Here is a 17,644-nt window from a genome sequence, read left to right as displayed (position 1 = left end):
CGCTTTTTGACGGGTGTTAGTAAACTTATGCTGTAACTTCCTCAAATAGTATGTATATGTCGTATTTGACATAGTTTCGTATACTGAATTTGGTATAAAAGGTTTTGAACCAAATAAAAGTTCATAAGGGGTGAATTTGGTAGTTGAATGGACGGTGGTGTTGTAGGTAAGTATGGCTGTATAAACGTAAGTAGCCCAGTTGTCTTGATCGTTATTAACAAATGATTTGAGATATTCCTTTAGAGTGGAATGACTCCTCTCTAAGGCACCTTGAGTCTGTGGATGTTAAGGAGAGGACCAGAGTTGTTTAATCTTTAGGAAATTGCATGTGGTTTTAAAAAGGTCAGATGTGAAGTTAGTATCAGTGAGTATAAAGGATGTCCCATAAGTAAAGAGACAAAACTGAGTGTTCATATCGGCCGAGAAAAAGGTTTTCAAAAAATAAATTAACTCTTGCCATGATAATCAACGGGAACAAATCTGTTAAAAATCGCGTGTTAAAAAGTTTTTTTTCACTTATTTTTTGGTTATAGAAAATTCATAATTTAACATTGTTGCAAAATAATTAGTTTATATCTTTTGTAAATTAAATAATAATTAAGTAAAAAGTAATATACTATCAATGTCTTTCCATATACCTAACAAAAACATCCATAGCCTGTTTCATAACCGCCAGCCATGCAGCTTGCAATTGTAGCTCTACACTCACTCTCTCACGTCTCACTCTTTCTCGTATCTCTAACTCTCTCACTTTCAATTCTTTAATCTTAATATTTCCTTTTCTGTCTCCTCATATACCCTATCACGCTCCCTAGCATATCTCCTTTAATTAACATTTTAATTACTTCGTTGTTGTTTTTAATTTTTTTTTGTGGTGGAGGCTTCCACTCCTCTTCCACATGAGCATTTGGAGGTGATGTATGATGGGCCTCTGTAGGTGCTGGTGGTGACAACATAGATGGAGGTGCAACAGTGAGTTCCTTGCTGGTACCAGGAGTATTCCAATCTAAAATATATTACAATATTTATTAAATATAAAACTAGTTGGCCCAGATATACTATTTCTAAATATATATATATATATATATATATATATATATATATATATATATATATATATATATATATATATATATATATATATATATATATATTAGGTCCTTATGGTGCTCCCACATTGCCGTTATAAAATGTTTGTAAACATTTTATAACACCAAAACATTTACTAACAAATGTTAACAATTGTTGCACTTTGTTAGAAACTGTTACATGTTATAAGTGCTCCTACATTGATGGAAAATGTTTAAACATTTTATAACATCTAGTATTGGCTCGCAGTTTGGTTTCGCCTTCTGAGGGCTGAGGACGTCTACACGAAAATGGAAGAAGATTTGCTCATTGGAATAGCTTTTATTTTTTGTTTAAAAAAGAAGAAAAAGCGCTCTTATTGGATGCGCCAAACGCTAAAAGCTAGAGGAAAATATAGTGCCACAGACTATCTCAAGGATTTAGGTATTGATGGTTGCTTAAAAGATTTTATAAGAATGAACAGTTCCGAATTTGAATATCTACAAAATTTAATTGGGGCAAAAATAGGCAAACGAGACACTACATTTAGAAAATCTGTAAGTGTGACGGAAAGACTTGCGGTAACGTTAAGATTTTTGGCAACTGGTAGCAGTTATAAAAGTCTTGGAAATGTGTTCAAGTTGTCAGACCAAGTGATATCTATTATCGTACCAGAAGTGTGCGAGGCTCTCAATGAGGTTTTAAAGGAATACATACAGGTAAGTCAAACAACATTTTTAATTATTTTTTTATTTACTTTTAATATGATCTAATCTAATCATACTTTAGGTAGGTACCTATCTTACCTTACTAATAATTTTTTTAATACTTAACAAACCAAACATGTATTTTTTAATTTTTGATTGATTCCAACAAATCGTTTAATGATTGGGTCGAATCTTGGCTTGATTCCGATAAATTAGACGGACTCTGTGTTCTTGCGCTGGTACGAGTATGTGTCCTGGAGTTATCCGAAGAACTGGTTTCAAATGAAGCCGAGGGACTCGGTGCGGTGTAGTATCCTCTCGAGCTACAGTCAGCATTATTTTCCGAAAAAGTGGATAGATTTGGTTCAGAGTTGTATCCCCAGGAACTACTAGCGGTTGGGTCTGTAAAGGTTGTTGGAAAATCATATTGTCCCATTGTCGCATTGTACAAAATATTGTTAATGTGATGTTGAGCAGTATTCTTAGCATGACTGTTTTTTATTTGTTTCAGTTTCATCGAGACATACTCTCCAAATGCGTCATTTTCATCCCTGCTTTTTCTAGATTCGTACATTCTTTGTAAAATATTTACAGCTTCTTGTTGTGTTGGATCTTGTTCTACTTCAGGCCGTCTTCTTTTCCGAAATGGTTTTGGGGTGGCGAAAGGCGTGCCCGTAGTTTCATCAGTGACAGTATTTCCTGTTTCGTTCAAACTGAGAGTGTTTTCTGAAGCAATTCTGTTTTCTTCGTTACCCTGAAAGAATAGAACTAAACGATAATTTCAAGTTATAGGCGCGTCAAATTAGCTAAAATTGTAAAAAAATCTATAACCGCGATTTTCTTTTTCTATTACTTAACAACCCTTAACTGAAATCATATTTTTTTACAGTGTATTCTATTAATATTTCATACTTAATAAAAATATCCAATAAAATTTGTTAGAATAACGAGTTATAAATTTATTTTTCGCGCCTATTTCTTAATCTTCTATTTTTGTTCCAGATACCAACAACACCTCAAGAGTGGCTACACGTGGCAAATTCATTTGAAGAAAAATGGAATTTCCCAAATTGCTTAGGAAGTATCGATGGAAAGCACGTAGCCATACAAAAGCCAATTGATAGCGGCAGTGAATATTACAACTATAAAGGATTTTACAGCGTTGTACTTTTAGCGATAGTGGACGCAGAATACAACTTTCTGTACGTGAATATTGGCTGCCAAGGACGCATAAGTGATGGCGGAGTTTTCGCAAACACAAAATTTCGAAATAAAATTAACGACAATAGTTTAAAAATACCCAGTGACAGCTCACTACCAGGCAGAAACAAACCTCTTCCTTATGTGTTCGTAACAGATGATGCGTTCCCTTTACAAAAACACTTATTAAAACCTTTTCCAGGACCACAGGATAGCAATTCTAAGGAAAGAATCTTCAGTTATAGACTGAGTCGTGCGAGGAGAACAGTAGAGAACGCATTTGGGATTTTGTCAGCCAGATTTAGAGTTTTACGAACTACAATATTATTAGATCCAGAAAAAACTACTACTTTAATTATGACATGCGTGCTACTGCATAATTTTATAAGAAAAACTGAATCGAGCATGATTTACGCTCCATCTCAATACTATGATGGAGATGACATAGTAACTGGTACACGTATCGATGGACAATGGAGATTAGAACAGCAGCAATTAACACCACTTGAAGCATGTGAATCCCTGACAGATGATGGGAAAGAAATAAGAAAAGAATTCGCAGAATATTTTTCAAATGAAGGGTTTTTGGACTGGGCATCTAAATATTATTAAAAGACGTTAAAATAAAACTCACCTGCAACCCTCCATCGACAGTTAAACTTGGAATATTTTTGCCTTTAAGGAACATGAGTTTTTTAAATGCAAACCATTTACTTGACTCATTAGCTCCTGCACCAGATTTATTAGATTTACATTCTCGGTTAAATTGACCTACGAGTGATCGAATCTTTTTTTCAATTACTTTTTTATCCATATTAAATTCACTGGCAATTTCCATCCAAGCATCGTGTTTTTTATTTCGGTCTTTGTAGCTCTCTGACATCGTGTTCCATAGTACTTCTCTTGCTTGAAACATTTCAATCAGTTTGTAAACATCATCGTTATTCCAATTACCGGACATATTTTATTGCTTGGCGCACGCGCAACCACTAATACACACGCACAGCGATGCACGCTGACACAAAGGAACTGACAAGCGAGACACCACGCGCAGCGACCTGCGTACTCTAACCCCCACCGCACCGCACCGCCTATCCCGCCATCACCCTTATAAAATGTTTACAAACAAAAGATAACACATGTTTTATTTTGTTATAATTTGTTTTGTTATAAAATGTTTACTAACATTACTAAACATTTTCTAACATGAAAATTTATTTGTGATTAAATGTTTGCTAACAAATGTTTACTAACGTTATTAAACATTTTCTAACGGCAATGTGGGAGCACCATTACATATGAAATTGGCGTTTTGTATGGGAGGAACAAAAAGTCGAATATTTTTTAATATAATATATTTAATTAATCAAAGTATGAACCATTATTTTCTATGCACTTTTGCCATCTCATAGGTAGTTCATGAAAAAAACCAGTCGGACGGGAATCAATAAAATCTTTGAAGGCGATTTGGACTGCCCCATCGGAGTTGAATTTTTTCCCTTGCAAGAAGTTATCCAAATTTCCAACAGATTATGACCATTTAATTTGTTAGTCAGTTCTTTCCACTTCATTTGAACGAAATGCCGACCTCGTGGACCACCAGAAGATTTGGATAAATCTCCATTTCTGACAGAAATTGCGATTTCCATTGGCATTTCATCAGTAAGATCCACATACGTAGTATTGCAAATTAAAAACTTATAAACTTACACTTCCATAAACTCCACCATCATCAAGTATTGCAAATGACTCGTTCTCATTATTTAAAAACACTAAAACGCGACACGAATAATTAATAATGTAGAATGCTTCCTAAAGTTTGTAAACACAATACTAAAACAAACTTAACCTAGTCAAGTGTTGTGGGAGCCGGAAGGCCTTTTAAAAATACGACTTTATTTTAATTAGACATGTATATTGATTACAAGTGCTAACGAAAGTTCGTATGCTCGCTACCAGAGTTGGCTTAAGACTAACTTACAATGCTATTGTTCTTATGCTAGAGAAATATTATCCTATCTGGTAATTTGACCCTCAGGAATGTCATCAACATCCGTTACGCTAAGTCAGACGATGATTGTTACAATGTAATACAATGTTTTTAGAATAACTCGCTGACGCAGGCATTCGTGGGGGTCTCAGCATACGTAACTATCTTGGCGACGTAAGACGCTATGTCAAGTGGTGCCGTGTCGTTCAGAAACCGTAAAAAAATATAAAATATCCTATAAATATATATATATAAAATATCCTATATAATATAATATAAAATATCCTGTACTTTATTCAAAGTTTTTCTATATTTTAAGGACTTGGTTTTAATTTAATTTACACTAAATAGGCCGTTAAGCTTAAAATAATAAAAACTTCACTAATTCGTTCAGTTTTCGGACGTATAATTCATTCAATAGAACGTTCATTACGCTCACAAGGGCTCGTCCTTACTTACGTTAGGATGACGTCACTAACGAAATCGTATCGAGCTCTCGATAGTCGACGGAGTGTGCCTCGTGCTGCCGCCTAACGTAATACTCCGTTATCGTATCGAGGACTCGATACCTTAACGATACGAATTCGAAAATTATTCGTGCTCGAGGCTCTGTACTTTTTTCAAAGTTTTTCTATATTTTAAGGACTTGGTTTTAATTTAATTTACACTAAATAGGCCGTTAAGCTTAAAGTAATAAAAACTTCACTAATTCGTTCAGTTTTCGGACGTATAATTCATTCAATAGAACGGTCATTACGCTCACATGGGCTCGTCCTTACTTACGTTAGGATGACGTCACCAACGAAATCGTATCGAGCTCTCGATAGTCGACGGAGTGTGACTCGTGCTGCCGCCTAACGTAATACTCCGTTATCGTATCGAGGACTCGATATCTTAACGATACGAATTCGAAAATTATTCGTGCTCGAGTCTCTGGTCTTCGCTCATAAGAGCCAGTTTCCCGAAACCGTTTCACTGCATCCCTTAAGGTGGTACGTGCGACACCAAGCTTCCGCGCCACGTAACGCTGACTAAACCCTTCGTCAATAACAGCGACGGCTCTCGCCACTGAATTAGCATCAAAAGGCATGTTTGTGATGTCCAAACACTAGCTTTAAGTTACGAAACCAAACCAAACTCAAATTGTTTACTTTTAATGCCACTGAAGCTATGTAAGCAGTATGGCAACGATAACGATAATGAAAAAAAGAAAGAAAGAAATACATTTATTCAAAAGAAAAGGTGTTCATTCGACATCGATCGATTTTCAATGAACCCTAAAATATGAGAACAGTAAACAACATAAAAGAAAAACTACAGAGTTGACTGTGATAAAAAATCACATGACATCGAAAACTCATCTTCGAAAGCCTTTAGCATCTCAACAGTCAATTTCTACTTTTATAAAAAAAAACTGACGAAATCAGCATGAAAGCCAAAGCAACTCAAGCACTTGAATTAAAGTTATGTGGTTTTCTAGCTGAACATAATATATCCTTCACCACTTTAGATCATTTGACAACACTATTGAAAAGTTCTGTGCCTGACTCTGAAATTGTTAAGAACATGCAGATGAAATCGACGAAAGGAACTGCGATAATAAAAAATGTCATTGCTGAGGCTGAAAAAGAACATCTGCAAAAAAAATTGCAGATCAGTCGGTTCAGTGTTTTAATTGACGAATCAACCGATATTGGGGACATACAAACGATGTGCATCATTGTGAGGTAAAAATAATAATCATATTTCACTGTTTTTACGGATAATAATTATCTATTATGTGTTTTTATATTTTAAATTTTGTAAAACAGGTTTTTTGACGCTGAAGAGGGTCGAGTGGTCAGCAAGTTTTGGGAGCTCTGTCAAATTTTCGAGCAAGATTCGGAGGTGGAGAATGCTACGGCAGAATATTTGTTCGGACTAGTAATGAAGTCCTTTGAAGATTACGAGATTCCATTAGAGAACATCATTGGATTCGCGTCGGATGGAGCCAGTACAATGATGGGAAAAGATAACTCGGTAGCTTCAAGATTTCTCGAAAAATGCCCTGGCATTTACATTTTCAAGTGTATATGCCACTCATTGCATCTTTGTGCCAGCAATGCATGTAAAAAATTACCAAGAAGTTGTGAAGATCTGGCTCGTAATGTCTATGGTGAATTTAAAACAGCGCTAAACGACAGCACTTGTTCAAAAAGTTCCAAACATTTTTAGACATTGATGTTCACAAAATTCTCCGCCCAGCACAAACGCGTTGGTTATCTTTAAAAGCGGTCGTTTCGAGGATAATTGAACAGTGGCCTGCACTCGAATTATACTTTAGAGACCAAATGCTAACTATTCGATTAAAATCTGTTGAACAGATTGTCCAGGCTCTCAACAATCCGATCATCAAACTATTTTATCTTTTTCTGGACTTTATACTACCTAAATTTACTAAACTAAATGAACTCTTTCAGTCATCGTCGGTAGTTATTACAAGCCTCCATGATAAAATGTGTAAAAGCTATCAGAGGACATCCTTAATGAGTCTCGCCCATTGAATGTAACGTCAGATGTTAAACCTGCATTAACCATGTTACCATTAAGCAGTACACAGCCATCGATTACGCCGTCGTTTAGCTCTAGTAAGCGACCGCAGTGTGCTTACTGTAAGCGTTATGGTCATCTGAAGGAAGCATGTCAGAGGTTGGCGGGAAAGTTTTCTGAAGCCAAAGAGGGCGCTACAGAGAGGAAGGAACCGACAGTCACCTGTTTCGGGTGCGGAACACTCGGACGTATACGTTCGAACTGTCCGACATGTAAAGACAAGAAATCGATAGAACCCGTATCGAGTTCGTTCCAATCGGTCACCACGTGTGACAAAATAGATTCGCGAGTGCGTCCCGTATTAAAAATACAAATTTATGGTGAAGTAGGTACAGTGCTTGTGGACACAGGTGCTAAGCACTCTATAGGTAGTGTTAGTTTAAAAGCTCACTTAATTAAGCATGGACATCAATTTGAAAATGTATATGTAGAACTTAAGTTTGCGGATGGGCACATGTGTGCGCAAATTGTGGAATTAGCACACGTGAGCGTGACAGTCCGAGGGGTGTCGCGAGAGGTTGATTTTATTATGCTTCCCGACGCGACCGAAAGTTTATTAGGGATGAATTTTATTCAGGAGTTTGGCGTGATACTCGACTTTGATCTCAGTCTGTGGTCTGTGGGACATGATAGGGATCCTCAACCTATCACTTTTGAAGCTCGCTCTTTAAAACCACTTTATTGTTCGTCTGTGGGTCTTCGTGATGACGAGGGTACCCATCTGGTTCCAGATGAACGTCAGCGATTAACTGACCTCCTGAATGTTTACGAGGACATTTTTACGCCGGGGGGAGGACCTACTCAATTCGCTGTCCACCGTATTGATACTGGAGATGCCACGCCAATTGCTAGCCCGCCGTATCGGGTTAATCCTGCGAAGAAAGAGGTGATGAGGAAGGAGATTGAGAAGTGGATTCTTCTGGTCGAAGATACAGCCAGCCGATGGGTTGAGTTATTTGCCTTGCGCGACGCTACCGCCGAGTCTTGCGCCAAAGTTCTTTTAGAAGAAGTTTTTTTGCGCTATGGAATGCCTCGACGTGTGATCTCCGATAATGGAACTCAATTCTTTTCAGCTGCTATGCAAAAGGCTATGTTTGTTCTTGGCGTTCAATAATCCTTGATACCGGTCTACCACCCAGAAGCTAATCCAGCAGAACGTAAGAATAGGGAGTTGAAGCAACTTCTTTCAATTTTGGTAGGAAATGAGCATCGACGCTGGCCGATGGTTCTGCCTATGGTACGCTTCGCGTTGAACAGCGCTTAGGGCCGAAACACATAACGCAAACTGCTTATTTTTGCGGCGCCGCAACGCCAAAATCGGCAGTTGCGGCGTCGCGAAACAGGGCATTATGGTAGGGCAACCATTTTCTCGTGATTTTTGAGTGTGGATAGACGTCTCTCTGCGATGGATCGTAATAAACTTATTGCTTATTTGTTATTAAGAAGACATTATTCTATCTTAAAAATACGGCAAAGAAGATACTGGATACATCCATTAAGTAAGGGTATGAATCCAAATGGCGAGTTCTTTTCTAAAAAATACGAAGCATTAAAGATAGACGAAAAAAAATTTGTTGCCTACTTTAGAATGAGTATATCATCATTTGAAGAGCTATTAAGCGAGTTATCAAAATATATACAGAAGAAAAAAAATAAAGGAAGAAAACCAGTTACTGCTTTGGAAATGCTGGGCTTAACTTTAAGGTAAAACAAATAGGTTTCTTATTTTTTTTTATTGATGTTTATGGCACTCGGAATCAAATGTTTAGTTTTATTTGTACCCCTGGCTTTATACACCTGTGGTACTAGCGGGGTGTCGATAAAAATTTTGCATCACTAGTGTTCATGGTTTGGGGGTACCTAGTGGTACAAAGCCAGGTTCAAATGAAACAAGACAGAATCAAATTAAGCTTTTTGCATTATACAATTTTCTTACTTTAAGAATACTTTAATAGGCCTTAAAAAATGTAATGATCAATTTAAGAAAAATCAAACTCCTCATCTTGTGAAACATAGGAAGTAGCTGACGTTTCGTCCAGTAAAAATGGTGAATTTATTGGACGTTGTTGGTTTGATGATGAGGTAGTCCTCTGTTCAGTAATCGAACTTCCAGGAGTAGAAGTGTGGTAGCCACTCTGAACCGTATTATCGTATCTCATAGTTGAATATCCTTGATTGTAACCCTGATGCTGATATTCTTGATTATAGCCGTGATGTGTATTTTGATGAATTGAAGGTTGAAGAATGTCGGTTAATATTTGAAGCACCCGACTTTGAAATATCAATGTTTGATTCTCATTTAACGATTGTAGAGATGGTAAAATCCCCTTGAAAAAATGCAAATGTCTATTCTCCGGTGTTTTTTAATATTGCCAATAAATCTTCTTCAATATCATCCTTATCATCTGCCTTTCGTTTTCGTGGTTGACTTTAATAACGAGGCAATGCCGTTATTTCATTCTCAATATCTCCTTCCGCTACGCATAAACTGGAATCAGTTGCATTTTGTGAAACCTTTTTCAAAAACTGTAATTGTTTATTCAAGTGATATTCTTTAATTTTTGCAGCTCCAGCTCCTGATCGATTGGCATCTTTTAGTTTTTGTTGATATTTAGCAAAATTATCTTTTATGGCCTTCCACTTCTTGACTAAATCATTACCTGCAACAAAAAACTTCACAAGTGAAAAATAGTAATAAAGACTAAAATTCCCTAGATTCCATTTATACTACATATAAAATTTGATATAACTTTCATAAGTACTTTCGGTCCATCCAATTTCATATAAATGGCTGGCCGCCGAAAAAGAATAATTTTCTGCTTTTTCTTGACTTAGGCAAGTTAAAAACTGATTGACTTTGCCTAGAACAACCATAATGTAAAATATTTATTGAGTACTTCTTTGAAAAACTACCTGTCTATCTTTGAAAATCTATTCCTTTGGCAACACTATTACCTGCGCGGTTTGAGTTTGATTATACCTACATTTGTATTATTTTATTATTTGCCTACTAATTATTATTTCATTTTAGATTTCTAGCAACCGGCAGTGACTTTAAAACCATGCATACGAATTACTTCCGAGGAGCAAGTACAATAGCAAAAATTGTAAGGACAGTTTGTCGCGCCATATGGAAACATCTATCAAGTCAAAATATACCTCCTATAACAAAACAGGTTCTAGAAGATGTCGCTATTGAGTTTGACAAGAAAGCAAATTTTCCTAACTGCATAGGAGCTCTTGATGGTAAACATGTCCGTATTACATGTCCTGCGCACAGTGGATCACTGTTTTACAATTATAAGGGCTATAATTCAATAGTTTTATTAGCTCTTGTAGATTCTAGATATAGATTCATTTTTGTCGATATAGGAGCGTATGGCAAGGAAAGTGACTCCACCGTTTTCCAGAACTCTAAACTTTATGATTTGATTATGACACGCAAATTACCTATTCCTGTACCAAAGCCTTTACCAGGTTCTCAAAATGAAACTCCATTTGTTTTTGTAGGAGATGAAGCATTCTCAATTTCGAATAACGTCATGCGCCCTTACTCAGGAAAACATTTGTCGGTACAACAAAGAGTTTACAATTATCGACTGAGTCGTGCCCGAAGATATGTCGAGTGCGCTTTTGGCATCCTAGCCAATAAATGGCGCATATTTCATCGATCTATGAATGTGCAATACGAATTTGCGACAGACATTATCAAGGCATGTTGTGTAATGCACAACTTTGTTTTGAATCGAGATGGAGTACAAGCGACCGATGACATTATCTTTGATGATTCTGATCTGCAAATGTTGCATTTGCCCACAGCAAATGAAAATAATTTAAGCCCACATCTAATACGGAATGATTTTTGTAATTACTTTTCCAGTGATGTTGGCGCCCTAAGTTGGCAATTAAAGAAAATATGAATGTTCGTATACCTACTCAGTTCAAAATACAAATAATACCTTATTATTTTTACTTTTGTAAGATGTTTTATTTCTTATCTATGTACTTTTGAATAGTTTTGAATCAAGTGTCCACTCTACGACTATAAATGTTACTCTATGCACAAGAAACGTTTGAAGTGCAACCATTAAAATTATAGCTATCTCTTTCAATTGCGTTTTATTTCATATCTTTTGGTTTGCTTATCAGTAAAACTTGCAAATGTGTGCAGTTTTGGATTGCTGGGAGGTAATGATTTAAACACAGGAACAGTGCCCCGAGCACGAACGACTTGCGAAAAAGTATTCGTATCGAGATCGACAAAAATTTGTATGAGATTTGTACAGCGCCCCTATCGTGCGTAAAAGTAACTAAATTTGGGAGCACGAACGATTTTTGTTTACTTTCGTATCGCTAACGTATCGACAACTCTACGATACTCGAGACTTTATAAACAAAAGTGGCAGCACGAACATAGTTTTGAAGTATGGTATCGTAAATTTCGAAGGCTGGCTATCGAGTAGAGACGAATCTTTTGTCACTTAGAATTAGTCGGTGAGAAAAGTTTCGAAGCATTTTAAACCGCTTTAAAAAACATTTTATTTAAGTATTAAGTATTTTTGTGTGTTTGTTAAAATGCAAAGGCCACCAATTTACCAACGTAGTGCTTTATTTTATGTTCTTGCTGCAAGATTATTAGAAAATGAGGGAATTGAACGTGAAACTAGGTAAGCAAATCTTATTTAATGTAATATTTAACTTTATACTATGAATTTGCTAGCCATATATAAATGTTATATAGTTGACTAAGATAATATATATTTACTAGCTGTCGCCCGCGACTCCGTCCGCGCGCAGTTAAAAAATGGGGGGGGGGGTATGAATGTAATGTGTTTTGCATCAACAATTTATCAAAATTATTAAATTAAAAATATATTACAGGTTCTTTGCGCGCTATCTTTTTACGCCACTGGATCATACCAGCGGATAGTGGGAATGGCAAAGTATTTAGACCAAACGACAGTCAGTAAATGTGTCAAGGAGGTAACTGATGCACTTATCACACCCGAAATATTAGGTCATTTTATTAAATTTCCAAATACCAGAGCTGAGAGAGATATAATAAAAAACAAGTTAGTACATTATAACATTTATTTATCATAGTTTTCAAATGTATTTAATTACAATTAGTAAATATAATTAATAGTAATAAATATATTACTTTGAAGAAATAATTAGTTGAAATATGAATTGTATTTAATATAAACATGATTCACTATGTAAACTATAAATCTAGGTACACATATTGATATCTATTTTTATCTTACAGATTTTATGCTAAGTATGGTTTCCCTGGAGTGATAGGGTGTATTGATGGAAGTCATTTCCATATCTTTACACCCAATAAAGAAATAGAACATTTATTTTACTGTAGAAAGCATTTCCATTCACCATTAAAGGATCTCCTGTGCCATCACTATTTAATTTGTTAGTCAGTTCTTTCCACTTCATTTGAATGAAATGCCGACCTCGTGGACCACCAGAAGGTTTGGATAAATCTCCATTTCTGGAACAGAAATTGCGATTTCCGTTGGCATTTCATCAGTAAGATCCACCCACTTAGTATTGCAAATTAAAAACTTTTAAACTTACACTTCCATAAACTCCACCATCATCAAGTATTGCAAATGCATCGTTCTCATTATTTAAAAACACTAAAACGCGACACGAATAATTAATAATGTAGAATGCTTTCTAAAGTTTGTAAACACAATACTAAAACAAACTTAACCTTGGCGACGTAAGACGCTATGTCAAGTGGTGCCGTTTCGTTCAGAAACCGTAAAAAAATATAAGATATCCTATAAATATATATATATATAAAATATCCTATATAATATAATATAAAATATCCTGTACTTTATTCAAAGTTTTTCTATATTTTAAGGACTTGGTTTTAATTTAATTTACACTAAATAGGCCGTTAAGGTTAAAATAATAAAAACTTCACTAATTCGTTCAGTTTTCGGACGTATAATTCATTCAATAGAACGTTCATTACGCTCACAAGGGCTCGTCCTTACTTACGTTAGGATGACGTCACTAACGAAATCGTATCGAGCTCTCGATAGTCGACGGAGTGTGCCTCGTGCTGCCGCCTAACGTAATACTCCGTTATCGTATCGAGGACTCGATACCTTAACGATACGAATTCGAAAATTATTCGTGCTCGAGGCTCAGATTTAAAACGTAAATTACTATGAACGTAACTTATCTTTAGTTTAAAATATCATTGCCTAAGACTATATGTTACTACTTACCCAGTTTTGATTTTTCGGTTGAGTTTTTTTCCTTGTAATCAATATAAACGATCTCACAAATGCTTTTCCATGCTTCTTGTTTTATAAATTTGTCTTTATAGGTTTCGTCACTAGTATCCCACAAACAACGGTGTTCCTGAACCGAAGATATAAACAGATCGACGTCAACGTCAGACATTTTAATTTTAAAACTGCTTCTCGGTTGACACGTGTTGTTTGCAAGAGTGTTAGAAACAAACTGCATCCTTGTCAACAAGTATAACGTCATAACGCTGGAATTCACGTCGTGCGTTGCGGCGCCGCACCGCTATAGCGCACTGCCGATTTCAGCGGCGCGGCGCCGCAACGCGCTTATGTGTTTCGGCCCTTTCAACCAAGGAACGGGTAAAACAGCTTCTTAGCTAACTTTTGCCCGGGAATTGCGTTCACCCATGACGGTGCATACCGACCTTCGTGCTATCGTGTCGCAACAAAACTTTGTGCCTCAGATAACACCGTATTTACAGAATTTCGCTCGCATCTTGCACGAAGTGAAGCATAGAGTGGAAGATCAGCAAGACATTAGGAAAGCTGCTGGTGATCAGCATAGGAGAGACATTATTACCTATAAGAAAGGGGACCTAGTGCTCGTGGTGACCCATATGGCAAGTAATGCAGCCAAAGGAATTACTAGTAAATTTGCGCCAAGGAGAGAGGGTCCCTATCAGGTCTCACAGGTGATTAGTCCAACGACATTTTTAGTTGTTGATAACACTGGTGCCATTAGGGGCAAGTATCACGCCAGTGCTCTGACTCCTTACGTAGGCGAAATGACCGCGATCGAACATGGGCGTCGACGTGGTCGTCCGGCCAAGTCACAGACGGGTCGTGCTAGTGACTTGGGGGGGGAGGTTATAGCACCGCGGTCAAATCACGCCACCTCTCGGATTGGACGGGCTCCGGGGACGTCCCGACAATCCGCCCGACTGCGTGCCCGTCGGAATTCCCCCGCACCACCAGTTAGCCGCGAGCCATTACACGAGTAGCACGCGCGTGCGCATCCTGTCGGGACGCCGCCGAGACCTAACTAGTTTTAACGTGAATCTGGAATCGTCTTTTTTTTGTTTTGTTATTTTAGTTTAGAATTATACTTCAATAAACCATCGTACTTTCGAAATAACTAAATGACGCTTTATTCATACTATACCACTTTAAAAGGGTGGGCGGTTAATTGTACTGCTAAGTGTATGTTTTTTTTTTACCGCAAATAGATTTATTTATTTACCTGGATATCTAAGTCCAACTCATTTGAGTCTACAGTGAACTCATGAGGAAGCCACACTGCTATATCATCACCAGTTAGTGGGTCAGTAGTAGGTGGTGGACCACCACCGGAGAATTTTTTCCGTTCCAGGCACTTCTTTTTCTTTTCAGCCTTTTTTAATATGCCCCACTGAGCTTTAATTTGTTGCAGTATTCTCGGAGTGTGGGCCATATTGTTAAAACTGAAACAAGAAATGCTGAGTTGTTTTTTTTTAACAAAATTTATAGTTTACTAGTTAACTACTTAAATTTTCTTTAATTGAAGCTGTCGTGAACTGATTTCGAAGAACCTTCGAGACGATGTAACGGTCATCTCTTTCTGATGTACACCTTCTGCGACCTTGCCCAGGCCTCCTTGTGTAGGAACCAGTCTCTCTGTAACGCCGGATAGCATCTTGGATAGTGGTTCGTGGATATCCAAGAATTCGTCCAATTCGACGCTAAATGATAAAAGCCCTCCAATACTTTTTATTCGAATAAAAAGATTACGAATCGTTTTAAAACAAATGTATGCTTAACTTTGAATGTGAGGCGAGACTGTAAAATTTCGACTAAACTGATTATTTTTTAATAAAAGCCCCAAAAAGTAAACAAAACGCGGGTATTACGGTTTTGTTTATTTCAAATATACCCACTTATGAAGTTACGCCTAGTAGTCAAAGTGTAAGGTAAAGTAAACAAACGATATGCATTGCGAGATGCGTGTACGGTTAAATGTGCCCATGAGTGTATATTTTTTAAATACAGAAGCAGAATATGCAGCTTTATTCAGAGAATCAGTTATAATATTTGTGGCAACCTTAGGGTTGCAGTGACATACTCTGTATTTTTAATTTATGTTTTGTTAGCGTTAGAAAAATTAATGTCATGTAAGTAGGTAGCTTGTGAAAAAATTTGTAATATATTAGTGAAATATTCAATGATTTTTATTTTTTAAAAGTGTGTAATATTAACACAATATACAAAACAGTACATGACGCAGTCGGTAGGATGTCATTAAAAGTTTCGACGAATATTTTAAACCCAAAACAAATGAAGTTATTAATACCTTTCAATTTAATAAAAGAATGCAAGAGAATGGTGAAAACTTTGATACTTTTTATACACATTTAAGAAAATTAGCACAAAATTGTAACTTTGATAATTTTTTGGACCGGATGCTCCGGGACAGAATTGTAATTGGAATAAAAGATAGGAATTTACAACAAAAATTATTATCGATTAAAGACTTATCCTTGGATACTGCAGTGGAAATCTGTCGGTCTTCGGAATTGGCTACTGAGCATGTTTTTTTTTATTTATATTTTATTTTATTAAGGTACTGAACAGCCATAATACAGAGAAGAAATAAAATAACATAATACACAAAAAGGCTTAAGAAGTACCATTAATTAATTACAAACTAATATAACTAACATAAGACAAATCTTAAAGTATTAAGTATTCTAAAACATGCGACGCAGCGCAACGCAATAAAAGAAACACAACATAGATGCAATGAACAACGCAATAAAAAAGACACAATATTGACATAGACTTTAACATAACAAGTTATCAAAATTATGCTTACATCTTAACACTTTTCAGAATATTACGTACTTTAAATTTGTAGACCGCAAGTTTAAGTAAAAATATGTCAACCTCGGAGAGAAATTTATTATAGAAATTACAGGTGCGGAGAAAAAAGGTGGACCTGAAGTGGTTTGTTCGAGAGAATGTGATGTGAAATGTGTCTCTGGATCTTGTATTGAAATTTGGAACTTTAAAGGAAATTTGTTCAAGAAGAGGGGGACAGTCGATATATTTGTTAATAATTTTGTAAAGAAACATTGAATCGAGATAATTTCTTCTAGTTTTTAGTGATTCGAGATTTATATTTGAGTTGCTATTGAGTTCCAATCCGGTTATTATTCGAGATCTATAGTTTAAATGTCTTAGGAATATGTTTTGTATTTTTTCTATCCTAGCTGAGTGTACTTCATACTGTGGATTCCAGACCACACTAGCGAACTCCAAAATACTACGGACATATGAGCAATATAGAATTTTAAGTGTTTCCAATTTTTTAAAAGGTTTTCCTAAACGCAAGATTAAGCCTAGTGTTTTATAAGCAATAGGAACTACAGAGTCTATATGACTATTATATGTTAATTTAGAATCTAACGTGACTCCTAAGTCCCGGATACAATTGACACGGATATGATGTTGTTACCAATACAGTAGTCATAAGTTAAAGGATTGCGTTTGCGTGTGAAAGAGATTATATTACATTTTTATTACATGTTAAGACCATAAATTATGACCACAAGAAAATGAATTGAGTGAATAATTTTTATCTTTGTAAGAAGTGTACCTAACACTAAACATGGACCAAGAAATTGTTCTGCATTTGGTAAAACTTGTTCTTTCTGCAAAAAATTGAACCACTATGCGGCTGGATGTAAGATAAAGAATAAAGTCAACTGTATTCATGCACACTCTGATAATGAAAATATACAAGATACTCAGGATTTAATATTAGGTCCTTA

At 36.1% G+C, this 17,644-nt stretch overlaps 3 protein-coding genes and 1 non-coding gene across 5 annotated transcripts; 2 read left to right on the top strand and 2 right to left on the bottom strand.

Moving 5' to 3' along the window:
- The first annotated feature begins 1,165 nt into the window (after positions 1-1,165).
- Positions 1,166-3,686, top strand: LOC106712848 (putative nuclease HARBI1). Its single transcript, XM_045685145.1, has 2 exons — positions 1,166-1,787; positions 2,778-3,686. Exons 1-2 carry the CDS (start codon positions 1,380-1,382, stop codon positions 3,585-3,587), a joined length of 1,218 nt encoding a protein of 405 aa, XP_045541101.1. The 5' UTR covers positions 1,166-1,379; the 3' UTR covers positions 3,588-3,686.
- LOC123722682 lies at positions 1,705-4,263 on the bottom strand. Its single transcript, XM_045685149.1, has 2 exons — positions 3,610-4,263; positions 1,705-2,529 (listed from the first exon to the last, which is right to left on the bottom strand). The coding sequence occupies exons 1-2, from the start codon at positions 3,934-3,936 to the stop codon at positions 1,921-1,923; spliced, it is 936 nt and encodes a 311-aa protein (XP_045541105.1). The 5' UTR covers positions 3,937-4,263; the 3' UTR covers positions 1,705-1,920.
- A 4,696-nt stretch (positions 4,264-8,959) lies between these two features.
- Positions 8,960-11,754, top strand: LOC123722680 (protein ALP1-like). 2 transcript variants are annotated; one of them, XM_045685147.1, is made up of 3 exons: positions 8,960-9,258; positions 10,586-10,800; positions 11,065-11,754. In XM_045685147.1, the coding sequence occupies exons 1-3, from the start codon at positions 8,960-8,962 to the stop codon at positions 11,472-11,474; spliced, it is 924 nt and encodes a 307-aa protein (XP_045541103.1). In that variant the 3' UTR covers positions 11,475-11,754. The 2 variants fall into 2 exon arrangements, with proteins under 2 accessions (XP_045541103.1, XP_045541102.1); XM_045685146.1 differs by having other exon boundaries at positions 10,586-11,754.
- Positions 9,252-14,083, bottom strand: LOC106713098. The gene is made up of 2 exons (XR_006756538.1): positions 13,815-14,083; positions 9,252-10,214 (listed from the first exon to the last, which is right to left on the bottom strand). It is a non-coding gene; the product is annotated as an uncharacterized LOC106713098 (transcript).
- Between the last annotated feature and the right edge of the window lie 3,561 nt (positions 14,084-17,644).

Source organism: Papilio machaon, chromosome 28 (assembly GCF_912999745.1).
Source record: "Papilio machaon chromosome 28, ilPapMach1.1, whole genome shotgun sequence".
Lineage (NCBI taxonomy): Eukaryota > Metazoa > Arthropoda > Insecta > Lepidoptera > Papilionidae > Papilio > Papilio machaon.
Note: the sequence above shows the minus strand (reverse complement) of the source record. Positions and strands in the feature narration are given on the sequence as shown.